The sequence below is a fragment of the Monomorium pharaonis genome, chromosome 7 (assembly GCF_013373865.1).
Source record: "Monomorium pharaonis isolate MP-MQ-018 chromosome 7, ASM1337386v2, whole genome shotgun sequence".
Classification (NCBI taxonomy): Eukaryota; Metazoa; Arthropoda; class Insecta; order Hymenoptera; family Formicidae; genus Monomorium; species Monomorium pharaonis.
The window spans coordinates 22597858-22612493 of NC_050473.1; the positions used below are offsets into that span (position 1 = coordinate 22597858).

General features: G+C 33.4%; 1 protein-coding gene across 3 annotated transcripts in view; it reads right to left on the bottom strand.

Annotated features, from left to right (window-relative positions):
- The window catches only part of LOC105836049, a 180181-nt gene extending 167055 nt beyond the window's left edge, over positions 1-13126 (bottom strand). Inside the window, exons 1-2 of one of the 3 annotated variants that reach the window (XM_036289467.1) lie at positions 13019-13126; positions 12639-12758 (exon numbers count right to left, since the gene is read on the bottom strand). In XM_036289467.1, the coding sequence (XP_036145360.1) occupies positions 12639-12711 (73 nt within the window). In that variant the 5' untranslated portion in view covers positions 12712-12758; positions 13019-13126. Of the gene's footprint in view, positions 1-12638; positions 12759-12979; positions 12998-13018 lie in introns of those variants that run through there. The other 2 variants (XM_036289468.1, XM_036289469.1) reach the window with 2 other exon arrangements.
- Between the last annotated feature and the right edge of the window lie 1510 nt (positions 13127-14636).

Consider the following 14636-nt stretch of genomic DNA (forward strand, 5'->3'; position numbering starts at 1 on the left):
TTTATTCGGAAGGTTTAGTAGCGCAAAGTTTTTTGAAAATATTTATTTATAATAAAACATTTATTTGTTATTTTACTGCGGGACTGTTAACATTGTTCTTTTTATTCTGACTCTCTTATACTTGACGCATTTTTAAACATCGTTTTATTCATTTGTTTATTTCTGTCAAATTTATTCATTTTTAACTTATTGTATTACGTTTTTACTTTGACAACTGTTACTCATATTGTGAAAGTGCGATATACGGAGTATCTATGGCACCGATTGCAATTTTATCCAGTATACTAACTTGGATGAACATTTTGGAATTAATGTTTCACAACGTGGTTTGAGTCCATGGATCGTTGTTGTCACACGCTTCTTTTTTGTCAACGATTTCCGTGACACAAAGTTAAATAATGATTAATTTGCTGCTCCGGCAATTTGAATGTTTTTATTCACTGTTGATAATGACTTTAAAGTAAGTCGAAACGCAAACGGTTTTGTAAAGTGTTACGAGTTATCTTTTATACACCAAGCGTTGTTTTTTTATGTTTTAAGTAAAATTAATATTTTTTTATTTTATAGAGGAGAAGGTGATAATCTGGTAATATGCTAACGCATTTATATTTTAATTTATTAATAACTTTGTTATATAATAATCAACGTTTTGAATTGAAATTTTACGATTATGTTCATCAAAGTGTTGCTCATTAGATTTTCAATTCATAGTTATAAAATACTTATTATATTATATACTATTTATAAAAATGTAACGATACTGCACAATGGGCGAAGAAAAATAAAAAAGATAATATGGCCACTACAAAAATAAATGTAAAAAAAAAAGATTTTGTTTAAAAAGATCACAGTATTTTGTTAGAAACATATATATTTATATCAAATAAGTTGTTATATCAAAACACGTGATTTTTATTTACATTTAATGGAAGTTAAATAAAAATAACCTTAAATCTAATAAACCTTATTTATAAAGGCTTTAAAAAAATTAACACCTTTAAATTTACAGCTTTTAAACAGTCTTAATTAACAGTATTGTGATTGGGATGCATTCACACCAAGAATGTCGCAAGCGATAAAGATGTCAAGTGATACCTCGCGCATGCAACATCGCCCGGCCTACATACCGGGCGTCGCACCGGGCAATGCACCCTGTTGTCTAATAAACAACATCCAAAATCTCTTGATTTTGGGCGGAATCTGTGTAGCCAGCAATTGCTGGTTAAGCAAATGCACTGACCGAAGGCCAGTGACCGCGGAAATATCCTCCCCGGTTATACGCTAAAAATCGGTGTGTATAAACACCGATGTAAAGATAACGAGCGGGCTTACTTGTGTACCATACAGCAACTTGTGTACCATGTTGCTCGATATAATATCTTTTGTATGGGTTTATTAATTAACGAATTGTTATAAGTTGTAAGTTTAGAGAAAATATATAGTGTTAATCTACTATCGGCGTTATCTTTGTGAAACCCGAGGAGTTACGGCAGCGATCCCCAATACTGTGTCTCGAAACCCACGGGGCACAACAACAGTATTAAATTAATAGGCTTTGAGAACGTTAACTTGAAAAAATCTCACTAGCACACTTTGATTGTTATATTGACATCCTATATCATCGTTTAATTTTATATAACTTGAAATATATACAGCCGAATAAAGAGTTAATAATACTCAAGTGTACATATATTTGGGTGATAATGCGGTTAAGTTTAAAAAGAATAAGGAAGTATAGATAATTAAAAGTTAAAATGTACCTTAAAAAATTTTCGAAATAATTAAAAATAAAATGCCTTATGACAAATGTTGCCTGTTGTGTTTTGTAATATTATCATTATTATATAACAGTAGGCTAATAAACAAATAATATCATAAATAATTATTAGAATTCGTCAGCTAATAACAAAGATAATATGGATAGCCATATTATCCGCACTGGCAATATTACCACCTTCTCTTCTATTAAATTTGGAAATTTTAAAAAAAAATTTGTTATTGGCGCTCTGATTTCCGCGTTGATTCACATCACCCATATATTCATTGATTTGTATTTATAAAATATTTAGTTGTAATAAAATATTTATTTGTCTGCTTTACATTACTATTCTTCATTTCATCCTTGTATAGGCGCAAAGCAGCCAATATCTTAATTATGAATACTGGCCAAAGGATAGTAATAGAGTAGATGTTTATATAAATATCCATTATTATAATTGGCGCAAAATATTTTGATTATTACATTATTATTGTAAAGAAAGTTAATGTGTATTACTTAGACTGAATTTTTTAATTTTACGTACGTTAATTTTACGTGGTTTGATAAATACTTAGTTTGATATTAAAGAGAACAATTTGAGTTTTATAACATACTTTATTTTTCGACACAGTCCTCTCGAAGTTCAACGCACTTGTGCCAACGTTTCTCCAGATTCGTGATTTCTTCAGACTCGATGTGTTTCTTCGAGGCTCTCAGTACTCTTACCTCCGATATAACCTCTTTATTTAATTCTTTGTATCCATCCTCCCATGCCTTTGTGTGTGTGTGTCTGTTTCTTTTTGTGTCCAACTAAACGGTATCCAAGTAAACAGTGCGCATTTTTTGTGTCCAAGTAAACGGTGTTCAAATGAACGGTGTCCAATTGAACCGTATTTAAAATTATGTGTCCATTTGAACCGTGGTCACTTTTAACGTGTCCAACTGAACGGTGTCCAAGTGAAGGCCACTCGATGTAAATTGCTTCTACATCTACCCTATTCATCCGAACTAGCTCCCTCGGATTAACATCTGCTCTTGAAACTCAAAAACTTTGAGTTTCAGGAGCAGATGTTAAAAAAATATAAAAAAAGCTCCAAGTGAACGGTCCAAAATTTCGTGTTCATTTGAACCGTGTCTACTTGCAACGTGTCCAAATGAACGGTGTTTAAGTGCACCGCTTTCTTTTAAATCGTAGTTCAATCAATTTTTATTGAGAGTTACGACTAGAATGCGCTGGTTTACCGTTATGGTGGAATAACACCTTTCTTTTGGTCATTCCCGGATGTTTTTCTGCGATCGTTGCCTTCAAACTCTTCCAAAATGACGCGTAATATTCTTCAGTAATGGTTTTTCTCTTTTCCGAGTAGTCAATCAGAAAAATTCCTTTTTCCTGATTAATTACTTCCTTTTCTTCCAGCGTCTTTTCGGGGACGGTTCGCCTCGTGCAGACTACTGTTTAGATGCTGTTTCCAGTGTATTGTGATAAATTTAAGTTTCATCCATGGTCACAAAACCCTGCAAAAGATCTATTAGATTCTTCTGAAACACTTTCAAACAGTCGGCCGATGTTCACATACGATTTTGTTTTTATTCCGGAGTGAGCAGACATGGCATCCATTTTGTGCATAGTGTTTTTATTTGTAATTCATTATGCAAAATAAAATTAATCCGCTCAATTGAAATTCCTGTGGCTACTGCTAACTCGTGCAGTTTTATTTATCCGTCAGCCTAAACAATATCGATGATTTCTGACGTTACAACTGTTTTCCGGGCTGTGGAACGTGATGAGTCTTTGATGCTTTTTTTGCCACGTTTTAACTAATTTACCCAAAGTCGGACAGTTTCATAGGAAGGGCATGAGTCATCCAATGTAGGCAAAATTCTTTGATGAATTTTCTTCGCTGTTTTTCCTCCCAGAAAAGGAATTAAATCACAGCACGAAATCCAATTTTATTCATTTTTTACTATCACTTAAAATGCTTGTGTATAAGCAACTGGCAAACAACGACTTAACATCAGAATGACTTGTGACCGTACAATATTTATCTATAGAAACGAAACTTTATGACCACATATACAGATGTCATTTTCACCCTCTATTAGTATGCGAACAAAGTTATTTCTCAAATCACCCACATAAAATCCAAATAAAACTTTATTAAGAAAAAATTTTTTTGTCTTAACAAATTAGACATGTTTATCAGAGTGCAGAAGGATATAACCGACATAAATCTAATGAAAAACATTGTCTACAAAATATGCAGTAAGAAGTGTAACGCGTCATATATAGGATAGACAAAAGGACATCTTGACACCAGAATTAAAGAACATGCGAATCATTTTAAACTAGAATCGTTGAGACACTCTGTGATAACAGAACACCTGTTAAAAAACGACCACTTATTTGATTGGAATAACGTTAAAATCTTAAATTCGGAACCAAAAAAGTTACCAAAAAAAAAGTTAATTTCAGAAATGATTCATATTAAGAAGCAGGTTAACAGTATAAATCTACAAAAAAACACAGAGTGCCTCGATAATAAGTTCATATTATTGTTTATTTAACATTTTGTCTAAAATAGGTAACAGACAATAAGTCTGCTCACATCGCTTCTGACTGCCGAACGTTACACTCTCTTTAACGCTTTGTCTGAATCTAGCTTTTTTTGTTCTGTATTATATTATTAGTAATCAACATATGTAAGACTGTCGGTTTTTTTAATAATACGTGTATTAGTTTATCGTGTCCATAAATTACACATATTCCTTTCGTTTTGACCATTTTAAATTCTTTGACAAGATTTTGTAACTATTAATTTTGATCGATAATACCAGCACTTTTAATTTTCTGATTCTACGTTTTTTTTTTCTATTGAACGGAAAAAACACCGTAAACTCTACTTTTTTGCCAACAACATGTAAAACAAATTTGAAAATTGTATTATTTATTCTATCACTTTTGTATGGCACAATCACTATCTCACTATCTGTATGGCACAATTCTACCGACAATATGCGATGATTTTAAGTTCTTTTTCGAATGTTATTAATTTTTAACAATTTAATTATACTCTTGGCTTTATTATATTCTTATCTTAAATTATATATGTAGTTATTTTATTACGAGTGAAGAAGACTTTGTAAAGTCGAAATGTTTCGAAATTTTGTGTTGGAAAATAACGATTTAGGATATTCGCTATTATTCATAATAGGTTATATTACGTTTAAATATATGTAAGGTTGATTTGATTGGTCGAATCTCGTCGCTTGTAGCGCGCTCTACTCCCACCTTTTTCTGTTCGTTTCCGTGGTATGGAGAGGAAGTTAGTCGAGTCAGACAATTCGTACCGAACACTTGCTTGTTGTTTTTTGATTTTTGAGTTTCTATTGTATTAAACTTAAAATAAACAGTGAAAGTAAAATCATTGTCTGTTCCTTTTTTTTTAAATCAAACCACAACATGGTAGCAGAGCGTGGTTCCTCTGAAAAGTGATTGCAAATTGATCTTTTGTTTCGAGTAAAATCTGTTGCGTGGTCGGACCCTCTTTTTTTTCTCTTTTTTCTTTTTTTCGACGTGAATGAAATTTTGTCTTTGGACTGAGATTTTTTGCTGGTGATCGCTGGGAAGCATGGAGCTTATACATGAAATTGAAAAGTTAACTGGGAAGAATAATTGGACCACGTAGAAGTTTTCGTCAAGGAATTTATTGCGAGCCGTTGAGGGAGCTTATGAAGTATGCACCGGCGACTTGATAAAACCTGATCCCGTTGGTGGAAGTGCAAATAACGCGGAGCGTGCTGCCCACACGGAATTTTTGCAAAAATGGGATAAAGCTGATTGTGCGGCTTCTCAAATTTTGGTGAGAACGCTTGATCCAAAAGTGTTATCATTGTTTGTCGCTTGTGAAAGCGCAAGGGAAATGTGGAGAAACTGCACGCCGTCTTTGAGCAGCAGACAAAGCTAGCTGCGCACGCGGTGCAATCGGAGTTTTTCGGCTTTTGCATGTCTGAGGACGACTTGGTCGGCCATATTGCGAGATTCGAGGGAGTTGTTCTTAGATTGAGCCAGTTGAACGTAAAGCCGGACGATTTATCGCTTATGGTACGTTTATTAGACACGTTACCGGAAAGTTACGAGAGTTTCCGTCAGTCTTGGTGGGCACGCCCAGAAGATAAGCAGGCGCTGACGGAGCTGATTGCAGTTCTCACTGCCGACGACTCGCGTCGCAACGTGCACAAGGTGAAGCAAAAAAAAAAAGGAAGCATTGTTTGCAGCAGATAGTATTAAACACAAGAGCGTTACTAATTCAACACGTGTCTCAGAGCAGAAACCAGTCTGAAAAAGTGAGTGCCAAAGTGCGTCGTTTGTGGTAAAAAAGGGCACGTGAAAAAGGACTGCAAGAAGAACAAGGACAAGAAGTCGCAAGATAACAAGGATTCACAAGGTGCAGGTAGTTCACAGGGAGCTAGTGATTTTGCTTTTGTAATAGAAGCTGAATGCGAGCGGGACTCTTGATTGATGGATTTGGGAGCTACAAATCATTACTCTTTCCATCAAGAATGGTTTGTGTCGTATAAAGCTTTTGCAAATCCAGTGACAGTTTACGTTGAAAACAATTCAACAATGAACGCTGTTGGTAAGGGAAGGACGACTGTGAAGCCTGGGTAAACGGAAAGTGGTTGACTTGCCACATTGATGACGTAATGTATGTGCCTGATGGTCATTGCAACTTGATGTCACTTGCTGTCCTTTTGGATAAAGGTTTGGATACGTGAGTTAATAAGCAGAGGTGCGAGTTTGTCAAGGATGGAATTGTACGTTTGTGTGGTGAGAGATATGGAATGTTGTTCAAGCTACACATTCGCGCAACGAGTGCGCAGAATTCTCTTTGTGAAGTAGGCCTGGCTTTACTCTTTGTGAAGAACCTGGCAGTTACTAAGTCTTTTCAAGTGTGGCATGAACGTGTGGGCCACCAAAACAAACGGCATGTGGAGAAATTCCTGTGAGAGCGTGCCATAAGTGTCACAAGAGATGATTTCTTTTGTACGGCGTGTGTCGAGGAAAAGCAGCAGAGGGCTACTTTCAAGTCGAGGACGCAACGAGCAATGAGAGCTGTTAAAATATTTCATGCTGATGTCTGTGGACCGATGGAAGAGCAGTCGTTGGGAGGCTCCAAGTATTTCATCTGTTTAACGTGTGACTACTCAAGGTTTTGCATTGTGCAGTTCTTGAAAGAGAAGTCAGAGGTCGCTGGGAAAATCAAGGACCTGTTGAAGTTTGTTGAAAATCAATGCGGACGACCATTGCAGATTTTCCAGAGCGATGGAGGGCTTGAATTCAACAATGAGAAGGTCAAGAGTCTTTTAAGAGACAACGGAATACAGCTAGTGATTACCAACCCTTATTCACCGGAACAAAACGGATGCGCGGAGCGCTCAAGCCGTACAATTGTGGAGTCTGCTCGCACAATGCTTTTGGCGAAGAAGTTATCTAAGTCACTGTGGGCGGAAGCAGTGAACACCGCTGTCTATCTCTTTAATCGATCAGGCCCTGCTGGAGAGGATGAAAAAGTGCCTTACGAGATTTTTACTGGAAAGTCTGTATTTTTGCGGAACCTACATGTTTTTGGAACAAGTTGCTTTGTGCAAATTCCTGAGCAGAAGCGTTGCAAGTGGCATGCGAAGGGTCAACCAGGAGTCTTCGTCGGGTACTCTCATGACATCGACGGGTACAGAGTCTGGATTAGAAATGAAAAAAAATACGGAGTAAGTGTTGTCTTTGAGCCTGAAGCGACAGGGAAAGCCATAGCTGTCATATCTACGGAGCAGAAGATTGTTACAGCGACACCAGTGCGAGTCATTCCCGCAAGAACTCAACCAGAGGCTGAGCTCGATGAAGATAGCACAAAAGCTAGCGTCATAATGGAACAGATAGATCCTGAGGTTAATGTAAAAGACGAGTTTCGGTCAGCTGATGAAGAGCAGGCAGCTAACTTTAAGCCTGAACCTGTGCATCAGTCCGTGAGTCACAGACGTCTGCGTGATAGAACGACACTGCGTCTACCGGAGCGCTATGCCGAAATGAATATAGTTGAGCTTGAGCCAAGAAGTTACAACGACGCGATGAAATCTGTTGACAGAGAGTCGTGGAAAGCTGCCATGGAAGACGAGCTCCAGTCATTGGCAAAGAACTCTACTTGAAATTTGATTGGCCTCCTAATCGAAAAGCCATCACAAATCGCTAGGTATTTAAAGTCAAAAGGAATCCAAATGGCGAAATTGGCAGATACAAAGCCAGACTGGTTGTGCGCGGTTTCAACCAGAAGCCAGGTGTGGATTTCCAGGAGACTTTTAGCCCTGGTGCGTTTTGATACTCTTCGATTGGTACTAAGTGTCGCAGCTAGCGAGCATTTCCATCTCGTTCAGTTTGATGTGAAGACGGCATTCCTAAACGGACATCTCACCGAAGACATCTATATGAATCAACCGGAGGGCGTTACAGATGGAACTAATCGAGTGTGCAAGCTAAAACGGAGCTTATATGGACTCAAGCAGTCTCCTCGCTGCTGGAATCAATGCTTCAAGGAAGCTCTGTCAGCTCTTGATCTGACTGAGAGCACCGCAGATCCCTGCTTATTCGTCAGAAACGTCAACGGGAATAAACTTTTAGTAGTTTTGTATGTTGATGACGGGTTGGTGGCGGCGACAAAGCAGAATGACGCCGAGGAGTTCCTAAAGCAGTTGCAGTCAAGGTTTGAAATTACTATTGAGAAGTTTGGTTGCTTCTTGAACTTGCAGATTTCTCAAAAAGAAGATGGGTCTATCACAGCATTCATCAGCAGGGATATGCCGAGTCGGTACTCCGACGTTTCAACAGAAAACTTGGAGGAAGCAAAACCTGTGTCAACGCCTATTGATTAGTATCTCAGGGATACTGATGATACTACTTTGACATCCGCACCGTATCGCAAAGCGATTGGTTGCTTGATGTATTTGGCAGTGACCACCTGGCCAGATATCGCCTTTGCGGTCAGCTATGCATCACAGTTTCTGGAAAAGCCAAAGATGAGACACTGGGCCTTGGTCAAAAGGATTTTGCGGTACATCCGAGGATCAACGGCGATGGAGATTCACGGCGCAACTCACCATCCAACATGGGTGATTATGGGAAATTCGATGTCTTCATATTGATTAACGGATAAATAATTTTACCAAGAATGAACTATACTTTATAAGTAATATTTCCCTTATGGAAAAAAACTACAGCGGATTACAGAAAATTATATTACAGGAACTACATATCAAAGTATTATACAAAATTACAGGCTGAAGTATTGTAATATTCTGTAATATTTTCGCACTACACGCTCGGATGACAGAAAAATAACCTGTAATATCTTGCCTGTAATATCTAGCCTGTAATATATTGCCGAGATTACAGGATAATAGCCTGTAATATCACCGCGGGATTACAGGAAAATAATCCATAACGTATAATTATACATAGAAAAAAATATATAATGTAAAATAATGGAAAAAATCATTTATTTAAAAATTACGTGCATAAAATTTGTACATTGTTTATGGCCGGTACATTCAATGTGGTTAAAAAGTGATACAATAAATCTAAATGTCAAACAATATTTATGGAAATAATTTATATGATAAGATTCGCTATCTCAAATTTCATGGATTGCTAGTGGCATTACACGTTTAATGCATTACACGCGTGTAGTAGTGTATTACACATATTGTAGATTACACGTGTAGTCTATTACACAAGTCACCACAGTGTAATATATTACACATGTAATGGATTACACGTGTAGTGGATTACACACTTTATGGGCTAGACGTGTATTCCGTATTATAGGGATTTCACGCACTGTGGTAACAACAGCGTGTAATAATTACAGATTACTGTGATCCTTTCTGTGATAACTACAGTCAGTCCTGTAATAATTACACAATTGTAATATTTATTGGCTGTAGTTTCTTTCTGTAAGGGTTCACATATAACAATTCCATAAGCATCGATAAATCATACGATAAGTTTTTTCTTTTTTGTTATACAATACGCATCGAATTTACTCACGCACTTGATCATGTTTCAATGCTCTTGCAGGTTTACACACTCACACTCGAACAAATCTTGTTTATTGTTATTAATTAGTTATCTACCGATTAATTATTTAATAGTGACCGAAAATTATTCGAAGAAAACGTATTTACATAACGCACGTAACCCGACGCGAAAACTCAATGTCAATGTTTATATTCTTTCCTTTATAATATTTTTCTTGCAATCTTCTCCCTGTTTAAAACATAAAATTGCTGTTAAACGTAAAAAGTATATTTTTTTGTAAGAATAGCTCAAAAGTTGAGTAATTTTATCTAGTAATCGTAATGTTTTATAGGTCTATTGCAATCTTCAAAAATTTTTATATTTAGAACAACAGAAATATTTAAACGTTTAATAGAGAGAGAGAGAGAGAAAGAGAGAGAGAGAGAGAGAGAGAGAGAGAGAGAGAGAGAGAGAGAGGATGCTGACAAAGTTTGGCAACTTTGATCTCATTTATGGCAACCTTTATCTTTAATGCGATATTGCATAACTGTATGACGATGCGAAAAAAAGATTTTGCCTATTAAGTATATCTAACAAAACAACACAAAGCCTAGAGAATAATATGAAGTGTATAAATCGACAAAAAAATAACATTAATTTTTTGTATACGTATGCCGTCTTTGGATTCCATTTCCTTAGATGCTGTTTTTGAGTTGTGTTGCAAAAATTATTGCAAAACATGAAATAGTATTGAGAGAGAGAGAGAGAACTACTATATTCTATTTGATACAAAACACTTTCTAATTTATATTTATATTTTTAACTTTTATTTGAGAAATATTATCCCAAAACAAAGTAGTATGCCGATACTTCTTTCTTCTAAATTAAAAATGTTTAAAACAAAATTCATTTTTTTAGTAACATTAGTATGCGATGTATAAAACTATTACATTGTATTGAATAAATATAATAAAATGTATTTTTATTCTATTCTGTGCAATATTGTTTTATTGTTAGTGTTATTTCAAATGCAAAATTAATGTACATATTATATTAGTCGTTTAATGTACCTACGTGTTAATTAATTGAAATGCATATAAAATAATTGAGATACATTGAGATACATCATGACAAGTATTCATAGTTTCTAATCTTTATAATATGTATATCGGTATACACAATTTTTTTCTAAGAAGCAATAATCACGGTTATCTCAAAAGTAAAAAATATATATTTTACTTAAACTTGTGATATATTTTTACCTTTTCTTAAGTAAAAACGTTAGTATATTTTTCTAACAGCCAATGATACATATATGTACCACCTTCTTTGAAAAATCATAACTTTCACAAAAATGAAGTTATCGACACCGTTCTTATTTTATTTTAAAAAGAAAGGGCGAAGCTATGTAAAAAAAATGGACAAATATGAAGATTGCTTCTTTTTAGTTATATAGCATATCAAATTGTATGAAAATTAGATTATACATCATACAATATCAAAAATATTACAACCCTGAAGACGAAGCAATTCCAGTGTGTGTGTGTGTGTGTGTGTGTGTGTGTGTGTGTGCGCGCGCGCGTGCGTATGTGTGTGTGTGTTCTAAAACAAAATTTTCAAATCAAAATATGATAATAAAATGAAAAATAAGATTATATTTTTTTGTATCAGGGATGAGTTTCCTATTTGGGAGTGATTTATAAAGGTTAGAAAATTCTAAAATTTTCTTTCACAATAGATTTATTAGTTTAAATCCATCCTGTATCAAATAAAACAAAATTTTCAAATCAAAATATGATAATAAAATGAAAAATAAGATTATATTTTTTTGTATCAGGGATGAGTTTCCTATTTGGGAGTGATTTATAAAGGTTAGAAAATTCTAAAATTTTCTTTCACAATAGATTTATTAGTTTAAATCCATCCTGTATCAAATATATGAAACTAATGCAAAAAGTCGAATCTTTGAGATATTGCAATATTCTGGCAGTTCATAATTCTACAGATTTTTTTTTGTTATGTGAGATAATCCGAAAACAAAGTATGTCAGTAAAAGCGATAATAATTTTCCTCTACATACGTACATGATTGTTTACAAAATTTATAAATATTGTTTGTCATTGATATTGACTTTTTTCTTTAAAATATGTCATTAAATATCAAAATCTAAGAAACATATTCTTCATAGCTGCTCAAATTTCAAGTTTAATAAATGACGACTTAAGAATGATTTGTTTTATAGTTAAAATCTCTTTATCTTTTCAATGATATTTCCAAAAAATCTATTTATTAATATAAAAAATGCTTTAGAAATGTAACCTCTGTCTAAGAAATTTATATTTATATTCAAGTTTATAATAAAAATTAATTATTACAATTTTTCAACAATTTATAAACATTTTTCAAAAATAGACGAAGAAAAAATTTGTAAAGCTGAATAATAAAGTTATTATATTACTATTTATTTTTTTAACATTTATATTTTTATAAAAACCAAATCTAAAATCTTTTTTGATACAATACATAATATTGGAAACATTAATTAAAGACTTTAGTCGTATAAAAAAATGTATTATCTTATAAACTTGAGATTAGACACGTGTAAAAGAATATGTCCTTTCTTTTAGAGATTTTAATACTTAATAACGTATTCTTTAAAATATTAAGGAGGAACGATTAAATATTTAGATGTAATGTCTTTTGTCAATAATATCTCCAAAAAAATATTGATAATATATTTTACTTCCGCCAGAAAACAAAATTGGAAAACTTTATATTTTTTAATATATAGTTTAATATATTCTTATTACTTACCTCCATAGCATAAAAATAAAATAGTGCTGCATAGGGTGATAATTATAAATCTCAGTCTAAAGATTTTCTTCATCTTCCTTTAGTTTTTTCTTCTTAGAACGATTGATAAATAAATGTTCACTGAAAAGAGAGTTGCACTAACGTATGACGAAATACTGTAATACTCACAAATAGGGTACAACATTAGTAAATAAAAATATATATAAATAGAAAAATAAATAAGGTATATAAAGAGAACGAAAAAAAATAAAAGGAAAAGTGAAAACAAAAAAAGAGTAAAAAAATATAATTATAAAAACGTAAAGAAATCATTTGATCAAAAAAATTGTGAAAGCATGCACTATTAATATACTGCTCTGGCGTGGCATAAGATCACTAACTCTAGCGTCGGAGTCATACACTGTCACTGAACAATACTGACACTGATTGAGGAAGGGAGAGCAAAGCAAATATATTGAGATGGTTGGCAGTGGGAGAAGAACATGGCGAGTAGAGTCATCTACGAATAACTCCAAGACTAATAGATTTTCCTATCGCTAAACCAAATCTTTTATTTGGATTTGTACTTATAAGTCCTATGATACATATTTCGTAGCACTTTGTAATTAATGTTTCTACTGATAATTAATTTGTTAAAGGAATAACATCATAAAAAATATTGGAAAAATACATACATTATTATTTTTTAATAATATTAATACAATAATATGTCATATTAATAAATGTATAATTATGTATAATTACGTCATTATGTATTTATTTATTTTTTTATTTAATTACATATATACACCACTAAAAAATAGAGAACACTTTTTATATACAAAAAATTTGGGTTATCTTTAAACCGTTGGAACTCAGCAAAAAATTATCGTAGAAACAAAATTTAAAAAGCGTTTTAAAGTCCAAAACTTTTTCAAACCTTTTTTACCAATTTCAATTTTTTTCTACAAATATGGCACAATAATAAAGCTTGATCCATTAAAATAACAATTTTTAATGTAACTGCTGCGCTGTATCTGGCGTGAAAAAAATTATAGAGAATTTCTGTTAATTGCATCTTGTAGCAGAATCATTTTCTTTTATTTTGTGTGGTTGTTTATTGCTGTGCGATTTTTAAGATTTGAGTTATTAAGATTTAAAAAAATAGTTATTTTGACATATCGCTTAATATTCGTAAACTGATCAACGTACAGCGCTCCGCAACAAAGCGATAAAAGGCTGAAAGGCTGCACTTTCGAATGTATGAAATTCTATGGGATATTATTGAAAGATGCATAAACATGTGAGAACGTTTACAAGCAGTAATTAAAGAGGAGGTAACACACAATATTGAACATGCACATAACATGCCCCCCCCCCCCCCACACACACACGATAGTGTAATTGTACAATAAAACTTTGCTTTAGAGATGTAATTGAATCTTTCTTTACGACATATATTGAATTAAATAAAAAAATATGTGATTTTTTACTCAATCTTTGAACGTGATTTGTTGTTAGAAAGAGAAAATCTATGAAAAAGTATTCAAAAGTGCAAATTTTCATCTTTCTATTGCTTTTCTGCGGAGCGCTGTACCCTAATCTGTTCACGAGTAATAAGCGATTAAAGTCAAAATGTCCATTTTTTTTAAATCTCAATCACTCGGTCAAAAAAATCGCACAATAAATAATTACTCAAAATAAATAGAAAAATCCAGCTACAAAATACAAATAACAAAAATTTTCTATAATTTTTTTCACGTCAGATGCAGCGCAGCAAAGTCGCATTAAAAATTTTTATTTTAAAGGTTTAAGATTTATCATTATGCCATATCTCCAGAAAAAAAAAATTAAAATCGGTAAAAAGCGTTTAAAAAAAGAAGTTTCAAGCTTTAAAACTCTTTTTGAATTTTGTTTCTACGATGTTTTTTTGCTGAGTTTCAGCGGTTTGATACAGAAGTGCGTATACGTCATAGTTAGCACCTGATTCGTTGCTAGAAGCCCATGAAATTTTTGTTT